A 27606-nucleotide genomic window follows, 5' to 3' on the forward strand; every position below is an offset into this window, starting at 1 on the left:
TAACGATTTCAAAGCAAGTTATCCATCAAATTGTGCAATGTAAAACTAGCAATAAATTTCATGGTAAAATTGTGAAATTTACTGTAGTTTTTTACAGCATTTTTCTCTAAATGAAAAAAACTGTACTTTTTTTGGGGAGAAAAAAAATATATGTACTCACAGTAATCGCAAATTATGTTGACTTAAATATTGTCTAATTATGCAAAAATTTATGATCAAACATTCAAACAATTTTTTAAAATATTAATAAATACTAATAATAATGATTTCAAAGCAAGTTATCCATCAAATTGTGCAATGTAAAAGTAGCAATAGATTTCATGGTAAAATTTTGAAATTTACTGTGGTTTTTTACAGCATTTTTCTCTAAATGAAAAAAACTGTACTTTTTTTGGGAGAAAAAAAAATGTACTCACAGTAATCGCAAATTATGTTGACTTAAATATTGTCCAATTATGCAAAAATATATGATCAAACATTCAAACCATTTTTTAAAAATATAAATAAATACTAATAATAATGATTTCAAAGCAAGTTATCCATCAAATTGTGCAATGTAAAACTAGCAATAAATTTCATGGTAAAATTGTGAAATTTACTGTAGTTTTTTACAGCATTTTTCTCTAAATGAAAAAAACTGTACTTTTTTTGGGGAGAAAAAAAATATATGTACTCACAGTAATCGCAAATTATGTTGACTTAAATATTGTCTAATTATGCAAAAATATATGATCAAACATTCAAACCATTTTTTAAAATATTAATAAATACTAATAATAATGATTTCAAAGCAAGTTATTCATAAAATTGTGCAATGTAAAAGTAGCAATAGATTTCATGGTAAAATTGTGCAATTTACTGTAGTTTTTTACAGCATTTTTCTCTAAATGAAAAAAACGGTACTTTTTTTTTTTTTTTACTGTAATAAACTGTGGTGCCGTTTTAGCATTTACAGTAATACACCGGAAAATCTACAGTTGTTGATTTACGGTAAAAAAAAAAACTAAAAAAACTGGCAGCTCAGGTGCCAAAATTTTACTGTAAAAATTGCAGTTTTTTTATTGAAAGTATAAAAAAAACAAATGTAAATTTTTGCAGTAAAATTCTGGCAACTGAGCTGCCTTTTTTTAATTTTTTTTTTTAACACAAAAACAGCAGTGCTGTTTTCCCCATTTACAGTAATATACACTACATTTTGAGGTGAAATTATTGCAACTTACCATATATATTTTTTTACATTTTAGTTAGAAAAAAAATCTACTAATAAAATGCATTTAAAAAATGGTGTAATAATAGTATTCACTGTTAGAAGCGGCCCTCTGGGGCCAAACATAACTGCCATGTGGCCCTCAGGGGAAACCACTTCGACACCTCTGTATTAAAGCAATACTTTACGCAAATGGTTACTTAGGTAAATGTCGCTGACCAATTACCCCCTGTGGTTTTAATCATGCTTTACTACAAACACAAATAAAGTACTTTAAGCGCACATTCAAACATTCCAAAGGAGGTACTGTTGTCTGTTTATTTGTTACTGACTGTGGCAGGACACCTCTGCCTCTGTTTCACTTTATGTTGCTGGTAAATAATATGGTTTTAGTAGTAGGCTCAAGTTAAATTATTTAGTATGCACTAATTAAAGGGGCAGAGCTTTAAGAGAAATTTTTGCTTTTATATTTTATAAGATATATTTTTTGTAAGAACCACAATTAATAAATATATTTCAGTGAATAATTTATTGTTCAAATCTGTATATAAATATGTACATAAAGTGTTGTAATTATATTGTAAAATGGATGGATGGATGGATGTTTAAAACAAAACTGTTATTATTAATTAGTAAGTATACATTTTTTTTGCCTTTTTAGAGAAAATCATATCATTGTAGTAAATTATGAAAATTACTCGATGATGTCATGGTGACCACGCCCATAGTCACGCCCCCACCGCCACAGGTATCTTGGCAGTTTATGGGAAACACTGAACTGTGTTGATTTGCCTTCACATTTATTTTTTTTTGTGCTAAATTTCTCTGACTCTGCAGATATAGTTCTGGACAAGGGCTGTTGTAATGCCGAATATCACTCATTTTTTTGTACTTTGGTCAAAAAAGGTTACTAAATAGGTTTATTTTGTGATTGGTGCTGTATTACTACCTTTCCCGAAACCTTCCTTTTTCTGGATTTTTTTATTTTGTCTCTCACTCTCTTCCTTCTTTCTGTCAGCAGCGTAGACTTGCTTCTCTTCAACCTGATATTATTTGAGATCCCGAACACTAAGAAGACCTTAGCTTTCGCCCAATCAATTATTTATTGAATGGGGGAAATTCCAAGGCAGTAAAAAGTGAAGAAAAAGTTAGCATAGCACGCATATGTTGACCTGATGTGCTGAACTAATAAATGTAATTAATGTTCAAATGTACTGTTTTTATGAAAAATATTTAAAAAAAATTAAATTAACAGCAATTAAATCATTATTTGTTGCTGTAAAATGTCAGATTGTGATTACTTACTTGTATTCCTGAACAAATGCATGTTTTTGGTTGTGATTTGTTAAAAATGACTATTTGGTTGTTTCAGTGAGACATTTTATTTATTTTGTTCTAAACATGGTTTTAAAAACATTTTACCTGTTTTTGTTTTTCTACCTGAATTGGTCTGACGGGCTGTTTGTATTTATAAACGTATTCATTAAAAACCATACAAACGCAGGCATTCCCTCCAATCCTTTGGGTTCCTCTTCAAGTTCTCTGATACAGACGCAGTACTTTGCTGTCGTGGAGATTCTTCCACAGTTTCATCTCCAAAATGTAGTCGTGATTGGCGTAGAAAATCACCCTTGTTTTTGTGTGCTTCTCGTAGTAATAGTTGGAATATTGCTTGTAGTCTTTGGTCATGAACCCGTACGCGTCCACCTGGGTAGAGGAGAGAGAGAAACCCGTCAATTGGACGACTCATCAAAAGTCATGGGGGTTCATCTACGTCCTGACGTGGTGACATTGCCGGTTTCACGAGCAGAGGAGCATGTTCGGCAGCGCATACACACGGAGTACTTACAAGCAGACACAGTGTGTAGACAGAAAAAGGGAGAACGGACGCATTTTGGCTTAAAAGCTACCGATAAAGGTGAAGTTATAACACTGGAACGCCCTCGGGAAGAGGTGCTTTAAGACATGGCTAGCGAGCTACTTCTAAATCACTAATCCTCGCCTCCATGCCGACGAATAAAGTCAGTTTCTTACAAGTATCATTATCACTGCAGGACGAGGAATAGCTAAACATGCTTCACTACACATCGTAGGAGGATACAATAGCTGACCGGCGTCACATTGTAAACAAACGCCATGGGTGGATCTACACCTGACATCCACTGTAATGATACCAAGTACAGGACAGCTTTTCTCAATGCCAGTTCCTCTTTAGGAACTGGCATTAAAGAAGATGTTGGCACTAAGAAAAAAAAAAAAGTATGGACCAAATCCGCTCCTTTTTATTTATTTTTTATTTTTTTAGTGCCAACATCTTCTTTAATAGATGTTGGCACTAAAAAAAAAAAAAAAAGTATGGACCAAATCCGCTCTTTTAAAAAAAAATATTTTTTTTAGTGCCAACATCTTTAATAGATTTTGGCACAAAAAAAAAAAAAGTATGGACCAAATCCACTCTTTTTTTTTTTTTTTTTAGTGCCAACATGTTCTTTAATAGATTTTGGCACAAAAAAAAAAAAAAAGGTATGGACCATATACGCTTTTTTTTTTTTTTTTTTTTAGTGCCAACATCTTTTTTAATAGATGTTGCCACAAAAAAAAAAAAAGAAAAAAGTATGGACTAAATCCGCTCTTTTTTTTTTTTTTTTAGTGCCAACATCTTCTTTAATAGATGTTGGCACAAAAAAAAAAAAAAGTATGGACCAAATATGCTTTTTTAAATTTGTTTTTTTATTTTTATTTTTTTAGTGCCAACATCTTCTTTAATAGATTTTGGCACAAAAAAAAAAGTACGGACCAAATCCGCTCTTTTTTAAAAAATTTATTTATTTTATTTTTTTAGTGCCAACATCTTCTTTAATAGATTTTGGCACAAAAAAAAAAAAAAAAAAAGTATGGACCAAATCCGCTCTTTTTTTTAAAATGTTTTTTTTTTTTTTTTTTGGTGCAACATCTTCTTTAATAGATGTTGGCACAAAAAAAAAAAAAAAAAAGGTATGGACCAAATACGCTTTTTTTTTTTTTTTTTTTTTAGTGCCAACATCTTCTTTAATAGATGTTGGCACAAAAAAAAAAAAAAATGGACCAAATACGCTTTTTAAAAAAAAAAATTTTTTTAAATTTTTTTAGTGCCAACATCTTCTTTAATAGATTTTGGCACACAAAAAACAAAACAAAAAAAAAAAGTATGGACCAAATCCGCTTTTTTAAATTTTTTTATTTTTTATTTTCTTGGTGCCAACATCTTCTTTAACAGATGTTGACAAAAAAAAAAAAAAAAAAAAAAGGTATGGACCATATACGCTTTTTATTTCTTCTTTTTTTTTCTTCTTTTTTTAGTGCCAACATCTTCTTTAATAGATTTTGGCACAAAAAAAAAAAAAAGTATGGACCAAATCCGCTCTTTTTTAAAAAAATTTTTTTAGTGCCAACATCTTCTTTAATAGATGTTGGCACAAAAAAAAAAAAAAGTATGGCCCAAATATGCTTTTTTAAAAAAAAATTTTTATTTGGCACAAAAACCCCCCCCCAAAAAAGTATGGACCAAATCCGCTGGGTTTTTTATTTATTTATGTATTTATTTTTTAGTGCCAACATCTTCTTTAATAGATTTTGGCACAAAAAAAAAAAAAAAAAAAAAGTATGGACCAAATCAGCTCTTTATTTTTTTAAAATTATTTATTTATTTTTTTGGTGCCAACATCTTCTTTAATAGATGTTGGCACAAAAAAAAAAAAAAAAAAGTATGGACCAAATCCGTTTTTTTTAAATTTATTTTTTATTTTTATTTTTTTAGTGCCAACATCTTCTTTAATAGATTTTGACACAAAAAAAAAAAAAAAAAAAAGTATGGACCAAATCCGCTCTTTTTTTAAAAATGTATTTATTTATTTTTTTGGTGCCAACATCTTCTTTAATAGATGTTGGCTCGAGAAAAAAAAAAAAAAAAAAAAAAGGTATGGACCATATACGCTTTTTTAAAAAAAATGTATTTATTTTTATTTTTTTAGTGCCAACATTATCTTTAATAGATTTTGGCACAAAAAATAAAATAAAAAAAGTATGGACCAAATCCGCTCTTTTTTTTTTTTTAGTGCCAACATCTTCTTTAATAGATGTTGGCACAAAAAAAAAAAAAAAAAAGTATGGACCAAATACGCTTTTTTAAATTATTTTTTTTATTTGGCTCAAAAAAAAACCACAAAAAAAAGTATGGACCAAATCCGCTGTTTTTTTTTTTAGTGCCAACATCTTCTTTAATAGATGTTGCCACAAAAAAAAAAAAAAAAAAGTATGGACTAAATCCGCTCTTTTTTTAATTTTTTATTTTATTTTATTTTTTTAGTGCCAACATCTTCTTTAATAGATTTTGGCACAAAAAAAAAAAGTATGGACCAAATCCGCTCTTTTTTAAAAAATGTATTTTTTTTTTTTTTTTGGTGCAACATCTTCTTTAATAGATGTTGGCACAAAAAAAAAAAAAAAAAGGTATGGACCAAATACGCTTTTTTTTTTTTTTTTTTTTTTAGTGCCAACATCTTCTTTAATAGATATTGGCACAAAAAAATAAAAAAAATAAGTATGGACCAAATCCGCTCTTTTTTTCTTCTTTTTTTTTAGTGCCAACATCTTCTTTAATAGATGTTGCCACAAAAAAAAAACGAAAAAAAAGTATGAACCAAATCCGCTCTTTTTTTTCCTCTTTTTTTTTTTAGTGCCAACATCTTCTTTAATAGATTTTGCCACAAAAAAAAAAAAAAAAAAAAGGTATGGACCAAATACGCTTTTTTTTTTTTTTTTTTTTTTTTTTAGTGCCAACATCTTCTTTAATAGATGTTGGCACAAAAAAAAAAAAGGATGGACCAAATACACTCTTTTTAAAAAAATTTTTTTTTTAGTGCCAACATCTTTAAAAGATGTTGGCACAAAAAAAAAAGAAAAAAGAATGGACCAAATCTACAGAGCCCCTAAAGCAGGGGTCGGCAACCCGCGGCTCTTTGACCACTCTGATGCGGCTCAGCTGCATACTTGCCGACCCTCCCGGTTTTCGCAGTATACTTAACGCAGCAAGGCATACTTGTTCAACAGCCACACAGCTTACACTGACGGTAGCCGTACAAAAACAACTTTAACACTGTTACGTTACAAATTTGCGCCACACTGTGAACCCACACCAAAAAAGAATGACAAACACATTTCTGGAGAACATCCACACCGTAACACAACACAACAAATACCCAGAATCCCATGCAGCCCTAACTCTTCCGGTCTACATTATACACCCCCGCTACCACCAAACCTCCCCACACATCAACCCCCCCCCCCCCTCTCCGTGCGTCGGTTGAGCGGAAGAGTTAGGGCTGCATGGGATTCTGGGTATTTGTTGTGTTGTGTTTATGTTGTGTTACAGTGCAGATGTTCTCCAGAAATGTGTTTGTCATTCTTTTTTGGTGTAGGTTCAAAGTGTGGCGCATATTTGTAACGTAACAGTGTTAAAGTTGTTTTTGTACGGCTACCGTCAGTGTAAGCTGTGTGGCTGTTGAACAAGTATGCCTTGCTGGCACTTACGGGAGCAAGTAAAAGCTGCATTCAACATGTGGTCAAGCAGGTACGCTGTTTGGGCAGGCTGTAGAGGGCGCTAAAAGCAGTGCCAGCACGTCCTGAAATTTGGGAATCTCCCAGAAAATTGAGAGGGTTGGCAAGAAAGATGCTATCAAGCGCCATTCAATTAAAAGTCGCGGGCCGCACTAACATTAAATTTCCATATTAAGATGCGTGCCGGTGCGTGTGTCAGAGACCCCTGGTTAACATAGCGCAAAGCAATTTAAGCTTTGTATGAGGTGTTTTTCATTTTAAATTATAAACATTTTTTGTGGCTCCCATTGTTTTCTTTAATTTGTGAAACTTTCCAAAATGGCTCTTTGAGTGGTAAAGGTTGCCGACCCCTGCCCTAAAGGGACATGGGGGAATTTTTTTTTTTTAGATATGTATCTCATGCGCACGAGAAACTATGTGATAAGTTGATGTGATAAGTTTTATCACATCAACATGGGACTAACAGGTCCGCAAGCCGAGATAGTGTCTCGTACGCTTGAGATACATATCTAAAAAAAAAAAAATTCTCCTATGTCCCTTTAGGGCTGGGGTGTCCAAACTTTTTCCACTGAGGGCCGCACACTGAAAAATCAAAGCAAGCGGGGGCCATTTTGATATTTTTTATTTTAAAAACCAATACTATATATGTATAACAAATATACATTCAGGCCTCCACTCAGGCTTGACCCCAAAGGGTTTTGGTCAAAAAAATATTAAAAATGTGTCATTATTCAGTATTATTATTTTTTATTATTATTCAAGTTTTAAATCTCTAGATCAACATTAGGTCTATCTGTCAATATAATGTTTTTAAAGATTTAAGTTGTATGCTCTTTTTGTCAAAGAAAACCCTGTTTTTTATGGAAAAAACACAAAATATATTCTATAATTTGAGATTATAGAATAATTTGAGCCTTAAAAAGGTCAATAACTCATAACACTATTGATTTTAATTCATTATTGTTTTTTGAGCAATGACACTTAAAAGCAAATCACACTAAAATTATTGGGTATCCAAAATGGTCCTACTCATTAAAGTGTTAAAAAAGTAAATTATACTTTTTTTTTTACTGTTTACTTTTAACACAATAATCTCGAGATCAACTTCAGATCTATCCGCCAATTATAAGTTTCATTGTTGTTTATGTTTTTTGTTTGTTCGTTTTAGGCCTTTCTTTTTTTTAAAAACAGCTCAGTTTTTTACATGGCAAACACAAAATATGCTACATTTCCCCCAAAAAATATCTCAAAGTGGAATATTTAACGTGACGTAATTAGAGCCTTTTGAAAAGGTCAATAATTCATAATGACATTGATTTTGATTCATTATTATTTTTTAGAGAAAGAAACAGCCTGCATGGCAGCTTTGTTTTATTAGAGTAAACATTGCAACATATTCTTTGTTTACTCTTTTATACCACTTTTTACATTTTAAAAATTTTTCAATCGTATTTTTAAAATGTGCCATGGGGCCGTTAAAAAATGACCTGCGGGCCGCAAATGGCCCCCGGGCCGCACTTCGGACACCCCTGCTTTAGGGGCTCCGTACAAATCCGCTGCTTTTTTTTTTTTTTTTTTTTTTTTTTAGTACCAACATCTTCTTCAATAAATGTTGGCACTAAAAAAAATTTAAAAAAAACAATAATAAAAATAAGAATCGGATTTGGTCCATACTTTTTTTTTTTTTTTTTAGTGCCAACATCTATTAAAGAAGACGTTGGTACTAAAAATAAATAAAAAAATAAAAAAGCAGCGGATTTGGCCGATACTACTATGATTACATAGATATTTTTTTCTTCTTTTTTTAGTGCCAACATCTTTAATAGATTTTGGCACAAAAACAAAAAAAAAGTATGGACCAAATCCGCTCTTTTTTTTTTTCTTTTTTTTTTTAGTGCCAACATCTTCTTTAATAGATGTTGCCACAAAAAAAAAAAAAAAGTATGGACTAAATCCGCTCTTTTTTTTTTTTGTTTAGTGCCAACATCTTCTTTAATAGGTGTTGGCACAAAAAAAAAAAAAAAAAGGATGGACCAAATATGCTTTTTTTAATTTATTTTTTTATTTGGCACAAAAAAAAAAAAAAAAAAAAGTATGGACCAAATCCGCTTTTTTTTTTATTTTATTTTTTTATTTTTTTTTAGTGCCAACATCTTCTTTAATAGATTTTGAAACAAAAAAAAAAAAAAAAAGTATGGACCAAATCCGCTCTTTTTTTTAAAATTTATTTATTTATTTTTTTGGTGCCAACATCTTCTTTAATAGATGTTGGCACAAAAAAAAAAAAAAAAAAAAAGGTATGGACCAAATACGCTTTTTTTTTTTTTTTTTTTTTGTTTAGTGCCAACATCTTCTTTAAAAGATGTTGGCACAAAAAAAAAAAAAAAAAAAGTATGGACCAAATATGCTTTTTTTAATTTATTTTTTTATTTGGCACAAAAAAAAAAAAAAAAAAAAAGTATGGACCAAATCCGCTGTTTTTTTTTTAAATTTTTTTTTTTTTTTTAGTGCCAACATCTTCTTTAATAGATTTTGGCACAAAAAAAAAAAAAAAAAAAGTATGGACCAAATCCGCTCTTTTTTTAAAAATGTATTTATTTATTTTTTTGGTGCCAACATCTTCTTTAATAGATGTTGGCACAAAAAAAAAAAAAAAAAAAAGTATGGACCAAATACGCTTTTTTTTAAATTTATTTTTTATTTTTATTTTTTAGTGCCAACATATTCTTTAATAGATTTTGGCACACAAAAAAAAAAGAAAAAAAAAAAAAGGATGGACCAAATCCGCTCTTTTTTTTGCCAACATCTATTAAAGAAGACGTTGGTACTAAAAATAAATAAATAAATAAAAAAATTAAAAAAGCAGCGGATTTGGCCGATACTACTATGATTACATTGATATTTTTTAGCATCACAAAATCTTTTTTTTTGCATATGGGAGTCATGTGAGCTTGTTTTTTCTCAATGCCAGTTCCTGAAGAGGATTCTGCGTATGTGCTGTGTGACGACGGACTTGAGGGGGTTGAGTACCCGGACCCACTTCACTGGTTGACTCATAAGAACGGGAGTCGGTCAAAGGAGTGAATGGTGCATGTCAACTCACGGTGTCACACGTGTGGAGCGCCAGGAAGATGGCAAAAGCACCGTTGGTCGGTCGGACGATTGCCCAGTATCGTAAATTCAAGTGGGGAGACTTCAAGAACCTGTTGGCGAGAAATAGTGACATCTTTTCACACCATATCACAATGTTTGGTTTTCAAGAGTAATAGCGTCTAAACCAGTGGTGTCAAACGGGAACTGGTTTAATCCGGTTTGCTAAATCTAAATTTATCATAACAGACAAGTCCTTAAAATGTCTGCTCGCTTGGTAAAACAACGATCTAATCTACGACTTGACGCTGCTCATAACAGAAGAAGGCTGGGAGTGGAACTTTGCTCGTAAAACCTGCAGAGCCACTCCAGGACTATACACTGCAAAAACTGAAATCTAAGTAAGATGAAATATCTCAAATAAGAGTGATATTTGCTTATTTTCTGTCTGATAAAATAATTCCTCTCACTAAGCAGATTTTATGTTAGAGTGTTTTACTTGTTTTAAGGGTTTTGGTCCTAAATGACCTCAGTAAGATATTACAGCTTGTTGCTGAGATTTGATGACCTATATTGAGTAAAACATGCTTGAAACTAGAATATCAACTGATGCAAAGCTGTGTCATCAACACTCACAAGTATAAAACTACTTTTTTAAAGTAATAATTTCTTATTTCAAGCATGAAAAAAAAAAATCATGACTTTGACACAATTTTGTCAAATTAAAACGGATGACAGCCAAATGGACTTTGCTGTTTTATTTTCAATGAAACAATAGAAAATACACAATCATAAAGTAGTACTTTTTTTTTTTTTTTTTTTCCTTTTTTTTTTTTATGTGGGCACTAAAAAAAAAAAAAAAAAAGGAGCGGATTTGTTCGATACTGCTATGATTACATAGATATTTTTTTGCATCACAAAATATTTTTTTGCATATTCTTTGTTCAAAATCATGACTTTGACATAATTTTGTCAAATTAAAACGGATGACAGCCAAATGGACGTTGCTGTTTTATTTTCAATGAAACAATAGAAAATACACAATCATAAAGTAGTACTTTTTTTTTTTTTTTTTCCTTTTTTTTTTTTTATGTTGGCACTAAAAAAAAAAAAAAAAAAGGAGCGGATTTGTTCGATACTGCTATGATTACATAGATATTTTTTTGCATCACAAAATATTTTTTTGCATATTCTTTGTTCAAAATCATGACTTTGACATAATTTTGTCAAATTAAAACGGATGACAGCCAAATGGACTTTGCGGTGTTATTTTCAATGAAACAATAGAAAATACACAATCATAAAGTAGTACTTTTTTTTATTTTACTTTTTTTTTTAATGTTGGCACTAAAATTTTTTTTTAAAAAGTAGCGGATTTGGTCGATACTGCTATGACTACATTGATATTTTTTGCATCACAAAATATTTTTTTGCATCACAAAATATTTTTTTGCATATTCTTTTTTCAAAATCATGACTTTGACACAATGTTGTCAAATTAAAACGGACGACAGCCAAATGTACTTTGCGGTTTTATTTTCAATGAAACAATAGAAAATACACAATCATAAAGTAGTACTTTTTTTTTTTAATTTTACTTTTTTTTTTATGTTGACACTAAAAAAAAAAAAAAAAAAAGGAGCGGATTTGGTCGATACTGCTATGATTACATAGATATCTTTTTGCATCACAAAATATTTTTTTGCATATTCTTTTTTCAAAATCATGACTTTGACACAATTTTGTCAAATTAAAACGGATGACAGCCAAATGGACTTTGCGGTTTTATTTTCAATGAAACAATAGAAAATACACAATCATAAAGTAGTACTTTTTATTTTTTTTTATTTTACTTTTTTTTTTATGTTGGCACTAAAAAAAAAAAGAAAAAAGGAGCGGATTTGGTCGATGCTGCTATGATTACATTGATATTTTTTTGCATCACAAAATATTTTTTTGCATCACAAAATATTTTTTTGCATATTCTTTTTTCAAAATCATGACTTTGACACAATTTTGTCAAATTAAAACGGATGACAGCCAAATGGACTTTGCGGTTTTATTTTCAATGAAACAATAGAAAATACACAATCATAAAGTAGTACTTTTTTTTTTTTTTTATTTTACTTTTTTTTTTATGTTGGCACTAAAAAAAAAAAGAAAAAAGGAGCGGATTTGGTCGATGCTGCTATGATTACATTGATATTTTTTTGCATCACAAAATATTTTTTTGCATATTCTTTGTTCAAAATCATGACTTTGACACAATTTTGTCAAATTAAAACGGATGACAGCCAAATGTACTTTGCGGTTTTATTTTCAATGAAACAATAGAAAATACACAATCATAAAGTAGTACTTTTTTATTTTTTTTATTTTACTTTTTTTTATGTTGGCACTAAAAAAATTTTTAAAAAAAGGAGCGGATTTGGTCGATACTGCTATGATTACATTGATATTTTTTTGCATCACAAAATATTTTTTTGCATATTCTTTTTTCAAAATCATGACTGACACAATTTTGTCAAATTAAAACGGATGACAGCCAAATGTACTTTGCGGTTTTATTTTCAATGAAACAATAGAAAATACACAATCATAAAGTAGTACTTTTTTTTAAAATTTACTTCTTTTTTTTTATGTTGGCACTAAAAAAAAAAAAAAAAAAGGAGCGGATTTGGTCGATACTGCTATGATTACATAGATATTTTTTTGCATCACAAAATATTTTTTTGCATATTCTTTGTTCAAAATCATGACTTTGACACAATTTTGTCAAATTAAAACGGATGACAGTCAAATGTACTTTGATGTTTTATTTTCAATGAAACAATAGAAAATACACAATCATAAAGTAGTACTTTTTTTATTTTAGTTTTTTTTTTATGTTGGCACTAAAAAAAAAAGAAAGAAAAAAAGGAGCGGATTTGGTCGATACTGCTATGATTACATAGATATTTTTTTGCATCACAAAATATTTTTTTGCATATTATTTTTTCAAAATCATGACTCTGACACAATTTTGTCAAATTAAAACGGATGACAGCCAAATGGACTTTGCTGTTTTATTTTCAATGAAACAATAGAAAATACACAATCATAAAGTAGTACTTTTTTTTTTTTTTTTTTCCTTTTTTTTTTATGTTGGCACTAAAAAAAAAAAAAAAAAGGAGCGGATTTGTTCGATACTGCTATGATTACATAGATATTTTTTTGCATCACAAAATATTTTTTTGCATATTCTTTTTTCGAAATCATGACTTTGACACAATTTTGTCAAATTAAAACGGATGACAGCCAAATGTACTTTGCGGTTTTATTTTCAATGAAACTATAGAAAATACACATTCGTAAAGAAGTACTTTCTTTATTTTTATTTTTTATTTTTATTTATATTGGCACTAAAAAAAAAAAAAAAGGAGCGGATTTGGTCGATACTGCTATGATTACATAGATATTTTTTTGCATCACAAAATATTTTTTTGCATATTCTTTTTTCAAAATCATGACTTTGACACAATTTTGTCAAATTAAAACGGATGACAGCCAAATGGACTTTGCGGTTTTATTTTCAATGAAACAATAGAAAATACACAATCATAAAGTGGTACTTTTTTTTTTAAATTTGACTTTTTTTTTTTATGTTGGCACTAAAAAAATAAATAAAAAAGGAGCGGATTTGGTCGATACTGCTATGATTACATTGATATTTGTTTGCATCACAAAATATTTTTTTGCATCACAAAATATTTTTTTGCATATTCTTTTTTCAAAATCATGACTTTGACACAATTTTGTCAAATTAAAACGGATGACAGCCAAATGGACTTTGCTGTTTTATTTTCAATGAAACAATAAGAAATACACAATCATAAAGTAGTACTTTTTTTTTTTACTTTTTTTTTTTTATGTTGGCACTAAAAAAAAAAAAAAAAAAAAAGGAGCGGATTTGGTCGATACTGCTATGATTACATAGATATTTTTTTGCATCACAAAATATTTTTTTGCATATTATTTTTTCTAAATCATGACTTTGACACAATTTTGTCAAATTAAAACGGATGACAGCCAAATGTACTTTGCGGTTTTATTTTCAATAAAACAAAGAAAATACACAATCATAAAGTTGTACTTTTTTTAAATTTTATTTTACTTTTTTTTTTATGTTGGCACTAAAAAAAAGAAAAAAAAAGAGCGGATTTGGTCGATACTGCTATGATTACATTGATATTTTTTTGCATCACAAAATATTTTTTTGCATCACAAAATATTTTTTTGCATTATCTTTTTTCAAAATCATGACTTTGACACAATTTTGTCAAATTAAAACGGATGACAGCCAAATGGACTTTGCGGTTTTATTTTCAATGAAACAATAGAAAATACACAATCATAAAGTAGTACTTTTTTTTTTAAATTTTACTTCTTTTTTTTTATGTTGGCACTAAAAAATTAAAAAAAAGGAGCGGATTTGGTCGATACTGCTATGATTACATAGATATTTTTTTGCATCACAAAATATTTTTTTGCATATTCTTTTTTCAAAATTATGACTTTGACACAATTTTGTCAAATTAAAACGGATGACAGCCAAATGGACTTTGCGGTTTTATTTTCAATGAAACAATAGAAAATACACAATCATAAAGTAGTACTTTTTTATTTTTTTTATTTTACTTTTTTTTTTTATGTTGGCACTAAAAAAAAAAAAAAAAGGAGCGGATTTGATCGATACTGCTATGATTACATTGATATTTTTTTGCATCACAAAATATTTTTTTGCATCACAAAATATTTTTTTGCATATTCTTTTTTCAAAATCATGACTTTGACACAATTTTGTCAAATTAAAACGGATGACAGCCAAATGGACTTTGCGGTTTTATTTTCAATGAAACAATAGAAAATACACAATCATAAAGAAGTACTTTTTTTATTTATTTTTTTAAAATTTTTTTGTTGGCACTAAAAAAATTTAAAAAAAAGGAGCGGATTTGGTCGATACTGCTATGATTACATTGATATTTTTTTGCATCACAAAATATTTTTTTGCATATTCTTTTTTCAAAATCATGACTTTGACACAATTTTGTCAAATTAAAACGGATGACAGCCAAATGGACTTTGCTGTTTTATTTTCAATGAAACAATAGAAAATACACAATCATAAAGTAGTACTTTTTTTTAAATTTTACTTTTTTTTTATGTTGGCATTAAAAAAAAAAAAAAAAAGGAGCGGATTTGGTCGATACTGCTATGATTACATAGATATTTTTTTGCATCACAAAATATTTTTTTGCATATTCTTTTTTCAAAATCATGACTTTGACACAATTTTGTCAAATTAAAACGGATGACAGCCAAATGGACTTTGCGGTTTTATTTTCAATGAAACAATAGAAAATACACAATCATAAAGTAGTACTTTCTTATTTTTTTTATTTTACTTTTTTTTTTTATGTTGGCACTAAAAAAAAAAAAAAGGAGCGGATTTGATCGATACTGCTATGATTACATAGATATTTTTTTGCATCACAAAATATTTTTTTGCATATTCTTTTTTCAAAATCATGACTTTGACACAATTTTGTCAAATTAAAACGGATGACAGCCAAATGGACTTTGCGATTTTATTTTCAATGAAACAATAGAAAATACACAATCATAAAGTAGTATTTTTTTTTTTTTTACTTTTTTTTTATGTTGGCACTAAAAAAAAAAAAAGGAGCGGATTTGGTCGATACTGCTATGATTACATAGATATGTTTTTGCATCACAAAATATTTTTTTGCATCACAAAATATTTTTTTGCATATTCTTTTTTCAAAATCATGACTTTGACACAATTTTGTCAAATTAAAACGGATGACAGCCAAATGGACTTTGCGGTTTTATTTTCATTGAAACAATAGAAAATACACAATCATAAAGTAGTACTTTTTTTTTTTAATTTTACTTTTTTTTTTTTATGTTGGCACTAAAAAATAAAAAAAAAATGAGCGGATTTGGTCGATACTGCTATGATTACATAGATATTTTTTTGCATCACAAAATATTTTTTTGCATATTCTTTTTTCAAAATTATGACTTTGACACAATTTTGTCAAATTAAAACGGATGACAGCCAAATGGACTTTGCGGTTTTATTTTCAATGAAACAATAGAAAATACACAATCATAAAGTAGTACTTTCTTATTTTTTTTATTTTACTTTTTTTTTTTATGTTGGCACTAAAAAAAAAAAAAAGGAGCGGATTTGATCGATACTGCTATGATTACATAGATATTTTTTTGCATCACAAAATATTTTTTTGCATATTCTTTTTTCAAAATCATGACTTTGACACAATTTTGTCAAATTAAAACGGATGACAGCCAAATGGACTTTGCGATTTTATTTTCAATGAAACAATAGAAAATACACAATCATAAAGTAGTATTTTATTTTTTTTTTACTTTTTTTTTATGTTGGCACTAAAAAAAAAAAAAGGAGCGGATTTGGTCGATACTGCTATGATTACATAGATATGTTTTTGCATCACAAAATATTTTTTTGCATCACAAAATATTTTTTTGCATATTCTTTTTTCAAAATCATGACTTTGACACAATTTTGTCAAATTAAAACGGATGACAGCCAAATGGACTTTGCTTTTTCATTTTCAATGAAACAATAGAAAATACACAATCATAAAGTAGTACTTTTTTTTTTTAATTTTACTTTTTTTTTTATGTTGGCACTAAAAAAAAAAAGAAAAAAGGAGCGGATTTGGTCGATACTGCTATGATTACATTGATATTTTTTTGCATCACAAAATATTTTTTTGCATCACAAAATATTTTTTGCATATTCTTTTTTCAAAATCATGACTGACACAATTTTGTCAAATTAAAACGGATGACAGTCAAATGGACTTTGCAGTTTTATTTTCAATGAAACAATAGAAAATACACAATCATAAAGAAGTACTTTTTTTTATTTATCTATTTTTTTAAAATTTATGTTGGCACTAAAAAAAAAAAAAAAAGGAGCGGATTTGGTCGATACTGCTATGATTACATAGATATTTTTTTGCATCACAAAATATTTTTTTGCATATTCTTTTTTCAAAATCATGACTTTGACACAATTTTGTCAAATTAAAACGGATGACAGCCAAATGTACTTTGCGGTTTTATTTTTAATGAAACAATAGAAAATACACAATCATAAAGTAGTACTTTTTTTATTTTAGTTTTTTTTTTTTTTGTTGGCACTAAAAAAAAAAAAAAAAAAAAAAGGAGCGGATTTGGTCGATACTGCTATGATTACATAGATATTTTTTTGCATCACAAAATATTTTTTTGCATATTCTTTTTTCAAAATCATGACTTTGACACAATTTTGTCAAATTAAAACGGATGACAGCCAAATGGACTTTGCTGTTTTATTTTCAATGAAACAATAGAAAATACACAATCATAAAGTAGTACTTTTTTTTAAATTTTACTTTTTTTTTATGTTGGCATTAAAAAAAAAAAAAAAAAGGAGCGGATTTGGTCGATACTGCTATGATTACATAGATATTTTTTTGCATCACAAAATATTTTTTTGCATATTTTTTTTTCAAAATCATGACTTTGACACAATTTTGTCAAATTAAACGGATGACAGCCAAATGGACTTTGATGTTTTATTTTCAATGAAACAATAGAAAATACACAATCATAAAGAAGTACTTTTTTTATTTATTTATTTTTTTTAAATTTATGTTGGCACTAAAAAAAAAAAAAAAAAGGAGCGGATTTGGTCGATACTGCTATGATTACATTGATATTTTTTTGCATCACAAAATATTTTTTTGCATATTCTTTTTTCAAAATCATGACTTTGACACAATTTTGTCAAATTAAAATGGATGACAGTCAAATGTACTTTGCTGTTTTATTTTCAATGAAACAATAGAAAATACACAATCATAAAGTAGTACTTTTTTATTTTTTTTATTTTACTTTTTTTTATGTTGGCACTAAAAAATTTTTAAAAAAGAGCGGATTTGGTCGATGCTGCTATGATTACATTGATATTTTTTTGCATCACAAAATATTTTTTTGCATCACAAAATATTTTTTTGCATATTCTTTTTTCAAAATCATGACTTTGACACAATTTTGTCAAATTAAAACGGATGACAGTCAAATGGACTTTGCGGTTTTATTTTCAATGAAACAATAAAAAATACACAATCATGAAGTAGTACTTTTTTTTTATTTTACTTTTTTTTAATGTTGGCATTAAAAAAAAAAAAAAGAAGGAGCGGATTTGGTCGATACTGCTATGATTACATAGATATTTTTTTGCATCACAAAATATTTTTTTGCATATTCTTTTTTCAAAATCATGACTTTGACACAATTTTGTCAAATTAAAACGGATGACAGCCAAATGGACTTTGCTGTTTTATTTTCAATGAAACAATAGAAAATACACAATCATAAAGTAGTACTTTTTTTTTTTTAAATTTTACTTGTTTTTTTTTATGTTGGCACTAAAAAAAAAAAAAAAAGAGCGGATTTGGTCGATACTGCTATGATTACATAGATATTTTTTTGCATCACAAAATATTTTTTTGCATATTCTTTTTTCAAAATCATGACTTTGACACAATTTTGTCAAATTAAAACAGATGACAGCCAAATGGACTTTTCTGTTTTATTTTCAATGAAACAATAGAAAATACGTACTCATATAGTAGTACATTTGGCACAGTACAGTAAACTGACAGTTAATATTTAAACATTTAACATGTGACATTTCAAACTATTTTGAACAGAAATAGTTCATGCACATTCAGATGAATTCTTCAAAATTACAATTAAAATTTTTTTGGCCGGAGGCGGGGCTGTATATATGCGCACCAATTGACTGAAAGAGCACGCATTTGGCACGATGATGTCATGTTATCCATGGAAAAATGCATTTTTAGACCATATGATTTGCTTGAGCGGCTAGGAGACCCCGAGAGTAACAAGCGGCTGCCTTGTTGCCTTTCCATTAAGAACAATAAATTAGTTTTTAGTCTAAGTTTGCTGGTTTCAAGAAATGTCATGCCGAGCGCATATAGAGATAATAGTTTTCCACTTTCTGTTTTAATTGCCATTTTCGATTTTCGCACTCATTAATAAAGTGGAATAACGATGCATTTTCCGTTTCTTTTTTATTATCAAGCCCAAAAATTGGGATTTTTTTTTCCTTTCTATTCCAAACAAAAATCGGATGGCCACGACGTACACAAACTGTGTTTGCAACCTAGAAGAGTTTTTAATATATATTATCTCTTTAGTATTTTGTCCAATCCCAGACAGGTTGTGACCTAAAGTTTACTCATGGCTTTGAAGACACATTGAGGCAAAGTTAGAGGGTTAGGGTTAGAGTTGGGGTTAGGGTTGGGGTTGGGGTTAGGGTTAGGGTTAGGGTTAGCAACAAAGAAAAAGAGTTGGTTAGGGTTAGGGCTAGGGTTGGGGTTAGGGTTAGGGTTAGGGTTAGGGTTAGGGTTGGGGTTGGGGTTGGGGTTAGGATTAGGGTTAGGCATAAAGAAAAAGAGTTGGTTAGGGTTAGGGATAGGGTTGGGGGTGGGGTTAGGATTAGGGTTAGGGTTAGGGTTAGAGTTAGCCATAAAGAAAAAGAGTTGGTTAGGGTTAGGGTTAGGGCTAGGGTTAGGGTTAGGATTAGGGTTAGGCATAAAGAAAAAGTGTTGGTTAGGGTTAGGGCTAGGGTTGGGGGTGGGGTTAGGATTAGGGTTAGGGTTAGGCATAAAGAAAGAGAGTTGGTTAGGGTTAGGGCTAGGGGTTGGGTTGGGTTGGGGCGATAGAAAAGGGCGGGAAAAAAAGGAAAAGAAGGGTGTGCACGGTCCGTCTATGGTCCAGCGGGCTAGGGTTGGGGTTGGGGTTAGGATTAGGATTAGGGATAAAGAAAAATAGTAGGTTAGGGTTAGGGCTAGGGTTGGGGGTGGGGGTGGGGGTGGGGTTAGGATTAGGATAAGGGTTAGGGTTAGGCATAAAGAAAGAGAGTTGGTTAGGGTTAGGGCTAGGGGTTGGGGTGGGGCGATAGAAAAGAGCGAAAACAAAGGAAAAGAAGGGTGTGCACGGTCCGTCTATGGTCCAGCGGGCTAGGGTTAGGGTTGGGATTAGGGTTGGGGTTGGGATTAGGATTAGGGATAAAGAAAAATAGTTGGTTAGGGTTAGGGCTAGGGTTGGTGGTGGGGTTAGGATTAGGATTAGGGTTAGGGTTAGGCATAAAGAAAGAGAGTTGGTTAGGGTTAGGGCTAGGGGTTGGGGTGAGGCGATAGAAAAGAGCGAAGAAAAAAGGAAAAGAAGGGTGTGCACGGTCCGTCTATAGTCCAGCGGGCTAGGGTTAGGGGTAGGGTAGGGTTCGGTTTGGGGTTAGGGTTAGGATTAGGGTTAGGCATCAAGGAAAACAGTTGGTTAGGGTTAGCGCTAGGGTTGGGGGTGGGGTTAGGGTTGGGGTTAGGGTTAGGCATAAAGAAAGAGAGTTGGTTAGGGTTAGCGCTAGGGTTGGGGTTAGGGTTAGGCATAAAGAAAGAGAGTTGGTTAGGGCTGGGGTTAGGGTTAGGGTTAATATGTGCACATTCTATTTTTGGCGAAACTAAAACAAATAAAACAATCAGAAGTTTTCTTCATTCTTAAGTTATTATGCCATGATTTGACCATTTTACTATGGAGGAATAGATTGAGCTAAAAATGAGTTTGACACCCCTGGTCTAAACGTTCGGAGCGTCCGCTTTTAGAAAAGCAATAGATATCGTTCACATTTTGGAAGCGCATGTTGACCTGTTCCGCACGTATCGGAGGAAATCCTGGTGCAGGACGTAAAAGCGGCTCTCGTTGTACTGCCCCGTGTAGTACGTCCTGGGCCTGAAGGAGAGATGACAAAGTTAGTCCTTGTTTCATAAGTGACGCACTTAGTTGAACAAAACAATCATACGTCTGTACAAAATGTTATTCTACCCTACCTTTTTAAATTGGCATTTCTCTCAAATAAAGAAAGAAACTTTAGTTAAAATAAAACGTTCAAACCACGAAATGTTGATGCTATACAAGAAAAAACGAACAACAATCGAACAAATGATTCGATATGTTATATGTCAATTATAACCACAGCCTATACTACTAATTGGTACTTTTGTTGAATTAAAAATGTGAAAAAATGATGTTATAAATTAAAAAAAAACTATTTATATACTACTTGTGTTTCCCCCCCACCCCCCCAGAATGTTGAGACAAAAGTTGTGATGTTCTGAGAAAAAACACATTTTGATTCCAGACAAATTTGATTGGCCAAAATGTGTGGGGAAGTTGGAAGGCATTACAATTATAATTAATTACAGTACAAAAATGGAATAAATCTGTCTTGCCTCTGGTGAGGGCGGTCGCATTTCTTTCCGCTCCCTTCTTCTCCCTGCTTGCTCTCTTTGTTTTGTCTTGTCTACACTTTTTTTGAAGCCTCTTTCTTTGCGCTGTCCTCCAAATCTAAACATCAGACATGGAAATGATCAGCTGGACTCTCGACTCAATTGACAAAATCTTTTCGACGAGGAAAAGAGGTTCGGGGGAGCCTGACTGCCCTGATGGTACGTGAGAGATTCCTGGGATAAATGGAGAATCATGTGCCTCTCAGTCCTTTCCATCGAGGACGTGGAAGACATCTACCTATTCGGAACCGTGATCGCGGGGCTGGTGTATCGTCAATTTCATAAGACGATGGCAGCCACTCAAGGGGCCCAAAGGCTGTTCGTCGCAATGGAAGGATTGGGCCGGGCTGTGGGCTTACAGACTGGGGCGATTTCTGAACTGAATCGCAAGATGGATCACATCATGGAAAAGCTGGTTGAAAGGGAACAATTGGATATGAGGGCCAGCATGGACGAATAGAACAGACAAGCCATTGTAATGTCTGCTCGCGGAAAAACAAAAATCCTAATCTACGATTTGACTCCTTCGAATGGCCTTGACGCTCCAACAACAGGAGCAGGCTGTTCTGAAAACACCCCCGAGGACACCTCAATGATGGACGCTTTTGACCTCCCTCCCTCCTCAACGACACCTGGAGTCAAACTTTTGCTTGCATGCAAAACGGTCCCAGGCCTATGAACAATGAACACTACATCAACACACCCAAGACAATGGGCATATACACACACACACACACACACACACACACACACACACACACACACACACACACACACACACACACACACACACACACACACACACCCTCCCCCACCCCACGCCTTCACCACTGCTTGATTCCCCTTCGGGGTGACGGACGGCTGGCAGCGCTTCATAGCAGCAGTCGACCTCCAGGGCCCCAACACCCCCAACCCCCCTCTGTTGCGAGTTGTCGTGATTAAATGTAACGTGTTTATGTGTGCATGGCATGGAGGTTTTTTCCCCACTCCAGACTAGGCCCCCTTAGTAGCCCAGTCTAGATTGTATTTTTTTACTCATCTTCTTCCCCAGCGTTTTACCTTTTCCCCACCTTTTACGGGGGCGCCTCGTGGCGACCCATCAGCGTTCCTGTTCTGTAACCCTGTACACTGTTTGTTTGTCTAATCTTGAACGGGTTTGTGCTGAAAACATAGCTTCCTTGTACTTGTTGCAATGACAATAAAGACCTATCCTATCCTAACCTCGATTTACAAACCCCTCTTTCTGTGAACTTTTCGATTTACAAACTATTAGATGGAGCCAAACATGCCTCAAACCAAGTCTCTGTGTACGAACCCTTCATTTATTCATTTTGTGTCCCGCTGGCAGCCGTTTTGTGCTCGCTCGTATTGGAGAGATTGACGAAGGAGGCTTTTAATTGTGATGAGAACGGACTTTTACGGAAAAAGATGCCAAAGCAAACTTATATCACAGCGTTCAGCTGCGCCTCTTCCATGAGCACACACACACGAAATGTTCATCATTGTAGCAATATGGTTGTTAAAGTTAAGGATTTGTGTGGTTTCTGATCGTTTGTGAGGGCACCCAAAGGGACTTCTGCCTGTGTTGGCAGAGCAGCACGTTCAGGACAGTTCAGTTTGTTGTTGTTGTTTTGGCTTGATAATGAAGAGAGAGTTAAGTCATCACCTCCTTGCTTTACAGTTTTGTTATACACTTTATATTGTGTTCAAACCTTCACTAAAATATGGACTTTTGTCAAGGCTAAAACCCATGATTCAGATTTATATTGTTTCTTAACAGTAGAAATTAATCTATTTATTATTCATCTTCATTTTGTTATTGTGTGAATGCTCCAAAGCATTCACACATATGGTTTTTCTGCACCAAAATTCATCTATTTATTCAACTTATTATTATTATTGTGTGAAATGCTCCAAAGCATTCACACATATGGTTTTTCTACACCAAAATTCATCTATTTATTCAACTTATTATTATTATTATTGTGTGAATGCTCCAAAACATTCACACATATGGTTTTCTACACCAAAATTCATCTATTTATTACTCAACTTCAACTTATTGTGTGAATGCTCTAAAGTATTAATCAATAAATCAATGTTTATTTATATAGCCCTAAATCACAAGTGTCTCAAAGTATTCACACATATGGTTTTCTACACCAAAATTAATCTTTTTATTATTCAACTTTAACTTATTATTGTGTGAATGCTCCAAAGCATTCACATATATGGTTTTCTACACCAAAATTAATCTATTTATTACTCAACTTCAACTTAGTGTGTGAATGCTCCAAAACATTCACACACATGGTTTTCTACACCAAAATTAATCTTTAACTTATTATTGTGTGAATGCTCCAAAGCATTCACATATATGGTTTTCTACACCCAAATGAATCTATTTATTGTGTGAATGCTCCAAAACATTCACATATATGGTTTTCTACACCAAAATTAATCTATTTATTACTCAACTTCAACTTAGTGTGTGAATGCTCCAAAACATTCACACACATGGTTTTCTACACCAAAATTAATCTTTAACTTATTATTGTGTGAATGCTCCAAAGCATTCACATATATGGTTTTCTACACCAAAATGAATCTATTTATTGTGTGAAATGCTCCAAAGCATTCCCACATATGGTTTTTCTACACCAAAATTCATCTATTTATTCAACTTATTATTATTATTGTGTGAATGCTCCAAAACATTCATACATATGGTTTTGTACACCAAAATTCATCTATTTATTACTCAACAATTTTGTACTCCCTCGTCCCAGGAAGAATGCTTTGCGGAAATCTTTTATTTATAGATCTTTATCGCTCTGGAATAACCTGCCTCGAATTCTCACCAGCATTGAAAGTAAACAGGTTTTTAAAAAGAGAGTAATATTTTATCTGAGTTTTTAAATTAGTTTGCTCATTGATGATTTGCTTGGTTTTATATTGTGTAGTTATATTTATATGGTAATTATTATTCTGTGACTGTAAATTGTTTGCTTGTTTTTTTATTGATGCTTTTATTTTTTTCTGTATTGTGTAGTTATAATTATATGCTTTTACTTGTAATTGTATTGAATTGTGGACCCCAGGAAGACTAGTGGGTTGTTGAGGCAACCAGCTAATGGAGATCCTTAATAAAAAAAATAAAAAAAAATCAAAATCAAAAATCAAATCAAATATGGTTTTCTACACCAAAATGAATCTATTTATTGTGTGAATGCTTCAAAGCATTCCCACATGGTTTTCCTACACCAAAATTAATATATTTATTAATGTGTGAATGCTCCAAAGCAACTTCAAAAAATCTATATTTTTAACATGAAAACTAATTAAGGTAATAAATTGTATGAATGAAAAAAAAAAAAAAAAAATATATATATATATATATATATATATATATATATATATATATATATATATATATATATATATATATATATATATATATATATATATAGCCTAATATTTACGCACTATTCCCTCGTGATTCAACGAACATTTGGCCACCGAAAGACCTCGATCACTGAAAGATACCTGCCGAAACAAGTATAATATTTTTCATATCATAATTAAATTCACATTATTTTTGGTTATTATTGTCACAATAATTGTATCTAAGTTATCACAAAAACTTTGTGTTGAAATGAGTTCCCGGCGAGAAGACAAAAGCTGTCTTTGAACCTACCAAGGAGAAGGCTTGTAAAACTCTCCGGTGTAGGATGGGAAGCAACATGAAGGCGTTCTGTTTCTTTCATGTATTGTAATCCACAGAAAGATATTGTCTGACCCAAGAACTACAAAGCGGAGAGGAAGCAGGGCCCGACTCCCCTCCAGGCACCGCTTGCTTGAACTGTTTTACGACCTTTTCTTTGAACTGTTCTGTAACCAAAGGCGATGGCTGTTTACGACCCCCCTCCCTTAGAAACAGGGAAAGCCCAAATAAAAAGGAGGCGCACAATCTTACGTCAGTGCGTGCTGGGAGACTGTACAAGAGTACAGCCCAGACGTTTCTCCTCAGTTGAGCCAAATTTAATTCCGTCTATTTAATTCCTTGCTTCTTGTCTCGTTTAATAGATGTCATCAGTGTTTGAACCTGACAATTATCATAACTCTTTGTTTTGTTTGCTTTTTCACATGTAAAGTGTGAATATGACCAAGATTGGCGTTCATCACCGTCTGTTTTTATACGGGCCGAGCTGCACCCTGTCTCCTTTGAGGAGTCCATCCAGCCACTGGTAGTCCCTCATGCCCTCCGGGATCATCACGTATTTGATACCCTGCAGCGGCACAAACGGGCGGTCAAGTGTGAGGGCACCGGCTGGTACACCACGAACGGAGCGACGGGCGCCACTTACCTCATCGTGGGGGGCAGACTTGTAGCCGTACTTCTTGCCAAGATACAAGGACGTGGTGATGGAGTGAGCCGTGTGGACGTAGACGTCCGTTTTGTTCCCCACGTCGTCCTCGTAACCCTCGGTGAGGGCGCCGTTCATCCTGACACACAAAGGGAGAACCAAAGCAAATTGAGCGTCACTTTTATTGTACGCTTCCACTGAAACAAAAACCAAAACTTATGGTTCTTTTCCTCTTTGGTCCGGAGGACACAACGTCCCCAGTTTCCAAAAACTATTTGAAATGTGGACTCGTCAGACCACAGAACACTTTTCCACTTTGCATCAGTCCATCTTGGACGCCGGCGGCGTTTCTGGGTGTTGTTGATAAATGGCTTTCGCTTTGCATAGTATAGTTTTAACTTGCACGTACAGATGTAGCGACGAACTGTATTTAATGACAGTGGTTTTCTGAAGTGTGGGTAAAGTGTCATGCCCAAGGACACAACGGCAGTGACTAGGTTGGCGGAAGCGGGGATCGAACCTGGAACCCTCAAGTTGCTGGCACGGCCACTCTACCAACAGAGTTATACCGCCTCCAAAGGTCGAAGCAATCTCAAAAATGGTCACCCTTCTCTCATGCTTGTGCCCACTTGGGTTGCAAAGCCTCGGCAGGAAACGAAACTGAAAGTTAACTTTTAGACCAGTTGATCTGCCGTCTCTTTTCTGCAGAGATCCCCTATGTTAGATCCACTATGGACTGGACTCTCACACTATTATGTTAGATCCACTATGGACTGGACTCTCACTATTATGTTAGATCCACTATGGACTTGACTCTCACACTATTATGTTAAATCCACTATGGACTGGACTCTCATACTATTATGTTAGATCCACTATGGACTTGACTCTCACACTATTATGTTAAATCCACCATGGACTGGACTCTCACACTATTATGTTAGATCCATTATGGACTGGACTCTCCCACTATTATGTTAGATCCACTATGGACTGGACTCTCACACTTTTATATTAGATCCACTATGGACTGGACTCTCACACTTTTATATTAGATCCATTATGGACTGGACTCTCCCACTATTATGTTAGATCCACTATGGACTGGACTCTCACACTTTTATATAAGATCCACTATGGACTGGACTCTCACACTATTATGTTAGATCCACTATGGACTTGACTCTCACACTATTATGTTAAATCCACCATGGACTGGACTCTCATACTATTATGTTACATCCACTATGGACTGGACTCTCATACTATTATGTTAGATCCACTATGGACTGGACTCTCACACTATTATGTTAGATCCACTATGGACTGGACTCTCACACTATTATGTTAGATCCACTATGGACTAGACTCTCACACTATTATGCTAGATCCACTATGGACTTGACTCTCACACTATTATGTTAAATCCACTATGGACTGGACTCTCATACTATTATGTTAAATCCACTATGGACTGGACTCTCATACTATTATGTTAGATCCACTATGGACTGGACTCTCACACTATTATGTTAGATCCACTATGGACTGGACTCTCACACTTTTATATTAGATCCACTATGGACTGGACTCTCACACTATTATGTTAAATCCACTATGGACTGGACTCTCACACTATTATGTTAAATCCACTATGGACTGGACTCTCATACTATTATGTTAGATCCACTATGGACTTGACTCTCACACTATTATGTTAAATCCACCATGGACTGGACTCTCACACTATTATGTTAGATCCATTATGGACTGGACTCTCCCACTATTATGTTAGATCCACTATGGACTGGACTCTCACACTTTTATATTAGATCCACTATGGACTGGACTCTCACACTTTTATATTAGATCCATT

The 27606-nt window shown here is 32.3% G+C and overlaps 1 protein-coding gene across 1 annotated transcript in view; it reads right to left on the bottom strand.

Annotated features, from left to right (window-relative positions):
* Window positions 1–2581: 2581 nt before the first annotated feature.
* The window catches only part of LOC133655198 (alpha-N-acetylgalactosaminide alpha-2,6-sialyltransferase 2-like), a 60605-nt gene continuing 35580 nt past the window's right edge, over window positions 2582–27606 (bottom strand). The window contains exons 5-9 of the mRNA XM_062055149.1: window positions 25731–25869; window positions 25549–25652; window positions 20723–20806; window positions 9906–10005; window positions 2582–2914 (exon numbers count right to left, since the gene is read on the bottom strand). Of these exons, the coding sequence (XP_061911133.1) occupies window positions 2741–2914; window positions 9906–10005; window positions 20723–20806; window positions 25549–25652; window positions 25731–25869 (601 nt within the window). The 3' untranslated portion in view covers window positions 2582–2740. The remainder of the gene's footprint in view (window positions 2915–9905; window positions 10006–20722; window positions 20807–25548; window positions 25653–25730; window positions 25870–27606) is intronic.

This window comes from Entelurus aequoreus, linkage group LG08, assembly GCF_033978785.1.
Source record: "Entelurus aequoreus isolate RoL-2023_Sb linkage group LG08, RoL_Eaeq_v1.1, whole genome shotgun sequence".
Lineage (NCBI taxonomy): Eukaryota > Metazoa > Chordata > Actinopteri > Syngnathiformes > Syngnathidae > Entelurus > Entelurus aequoreus.